Source organism: Galeopterus variegatus, unplaced genomic scaffold (genome assembly GCF_000696425.1).
Source record: "Galeopterus variegatus unplaced genomic scaffold, G_variegatus-3.0.2 Scaffold1033, whole genome shotgun sequence".
NCBI lineage: Eukaryota > Metazoa > Chordata > Mammalia > Dermoptera > Cynocephalidae > Galeopterus > Galeopterus variegatus.
Genome location: NW_007727144.1, coordinates 253301 through 255217, shown reverse-complemented (window position 1 = coordinate 255217; position 1917 = coordinate 253301). Strand labels below are relative to the sequence as shown.

At 40.7% G+C, this 1917-nt stretch overlaps 1 protein-coding gene across 1 annotated transcript; it reads left to right on the top strand.

Moving 5' to 3' along the window:
• The first annotated feature begins 762 nt into the window (after positions 1–762).
• Positions 763–1686, top strand: LOC103591812 (olfactory receptor 1019-like). The gene has a single exon (XM_008574340.1). The coding sequence runs from the start codon at positions 763–765 to the stop codon at positions 1684–1686; it is 924 nt and encodes a 307-aa protein (XP_008572562.1).
• The last annotated feature ends 231 nt before the right edge of the window (positions 1687–1917 follow it).

Genomic DNA, 1917 nt, shown 5'->3' with positions numbered 1-1917 from the left:
TTTGCAGCTGCATTACCTTAGCCTCAAGCATGGTTAAAGGAATCATTCAGTTGATGATCTTTGTGATTCCTGATGGTTTTGTCCTTCTTTGGTTGCTCTTTCATAGGATACATGTGATAACTTTAAAATTGAGCTCAGTTTCTTATAGTCATTTTGGGCATTCTTATTTCTGCAAAAATCTACCAGTGAAGAGATCATCATGGTCCTGGAAAACCCTCTACTGACCAAGCAGAATAGTGAGTATTGGTGATTTCTACTGTTTCAGAAAAAATGTCACAAATACTAAAGGTGGTGGAAGGGAGGGGCTGTTTGTGAAGATGAAATCAGTTGACACATTTACCCTATTGTTACCTCATTCCAAATAATTCCTTGGATATGATTTGGAAAAAGGAGGGAGAGTGAGATGGAATTCCATAGCACCAATTTTTTTCTAAGCGTTCATAGCCCTGTATAAGTAAAGAGCATCTCTTAATGACCTCGTTTTCTTTCTCCCACACTAATTCATGACTTCAACAAATACCGTCAAGTGCCTTTTGCATCCTAGGCCTTTAGTTTTTCTCCATTTGTGTTCTTTTTACTTTCTGAATTTTCCTTACTTCCTTTTGTTCCTTCCCCCTTTTTTTCAGCCTTTACATCTTTAATGTTATGCCTGAGAAATGATAGTACTATTTGGGAAGGCGTTTAAAGTGAGAATATCTCTTCACTTAAAGCATGTCTAAAGAGTTTTTAACTGTAGTCAAGAATAACTCTCCGCTTGTGTCAATGGAGAATTCATCTGTAGTGACTGACTTCATCCTTCTTGGCATGACAGATAACCCTCAGCTTGAGATTCTGCTATTCGGGGTCTTCCTTATTGTTTATATTGTCACCCTATTGGGGAACCTAGGCTTGGTGGTCCTGATCAGACTCAGCTCCCGCCTCCACACCCCCATGTACTTTTTCCTCTCTAATCTGTCCTTCCTTGATGTCTGTTTCTCTTCCATCACAATCCCAAAGACTTTAGCAAATTTGTTATCTAAGCTGAAGGATGTTTCCTTCCTTGGATGTGTGACTCAAATGGGCTTGTTCATAGTCTTTGCCTCTGCTGAATGCAATTTTTTGGCTTCTATGGCCTATGACCGCTATACTGCCATCTGTCACCCACTTCTCTACCATATTACCATGACAAGAGTCCGTTGTCTCCTCTTGGTAGCAGGATGCTACCTTGGTGGGTTAGTTAACATGGTTGCTGTGATGACTTCCATCACACAACTATCATTCTGTCAACCGCGTATCCTCCCCCACTTCTTTTGTGACATTCCCCCACTGTTGGCACTGGCTTGCTCAGATCCCTGGGACACCCAGATCTTGGTTGCTGGCTGCGGGGGATTCACCTTGGTCACCTCCATTGTGGTGATCCTTGCCTCCTACATGTTTATCCTCCTGACTATTCTGGGAATTCCCTCAGCTTCTGGAAAACAGAAAGCCTTCTCCACCTGTGCTTCCCACTTGACTGCTGTCGGCCTGTACTATGGAACAACTATGTACACTTACTTGCTGCCCTCTCGACGTGGATCCCAGACAGGAAATCAGATGGTCTCAGTGTTTTATACAATGGTGATTCCCATGTTAAATCCTCTCATCTACAGTTTGAGAAACCAGGAAGTGAAAGTTGCCCTACAGAAAATATTGAGGCACAGTTCCTAATCTTCCATTGTGTTCCTCAAGAATGTAATATGTTCTATGAAGATCTGCTCACAGTTTTATTCATAGTGTTTTTCCTTGCCTGCAAATGAAGTCTTGTTAAGAACAATTGAATTACTTTGGCTAAGTGTTTAGAAGTAGTTGCTCAGATTAACAGCAACATAGTAAGTGGAAATTATATGGACAAAATAATGTAAAATTTATGAAACAAATGTCTGATAAGAAATATTTAAG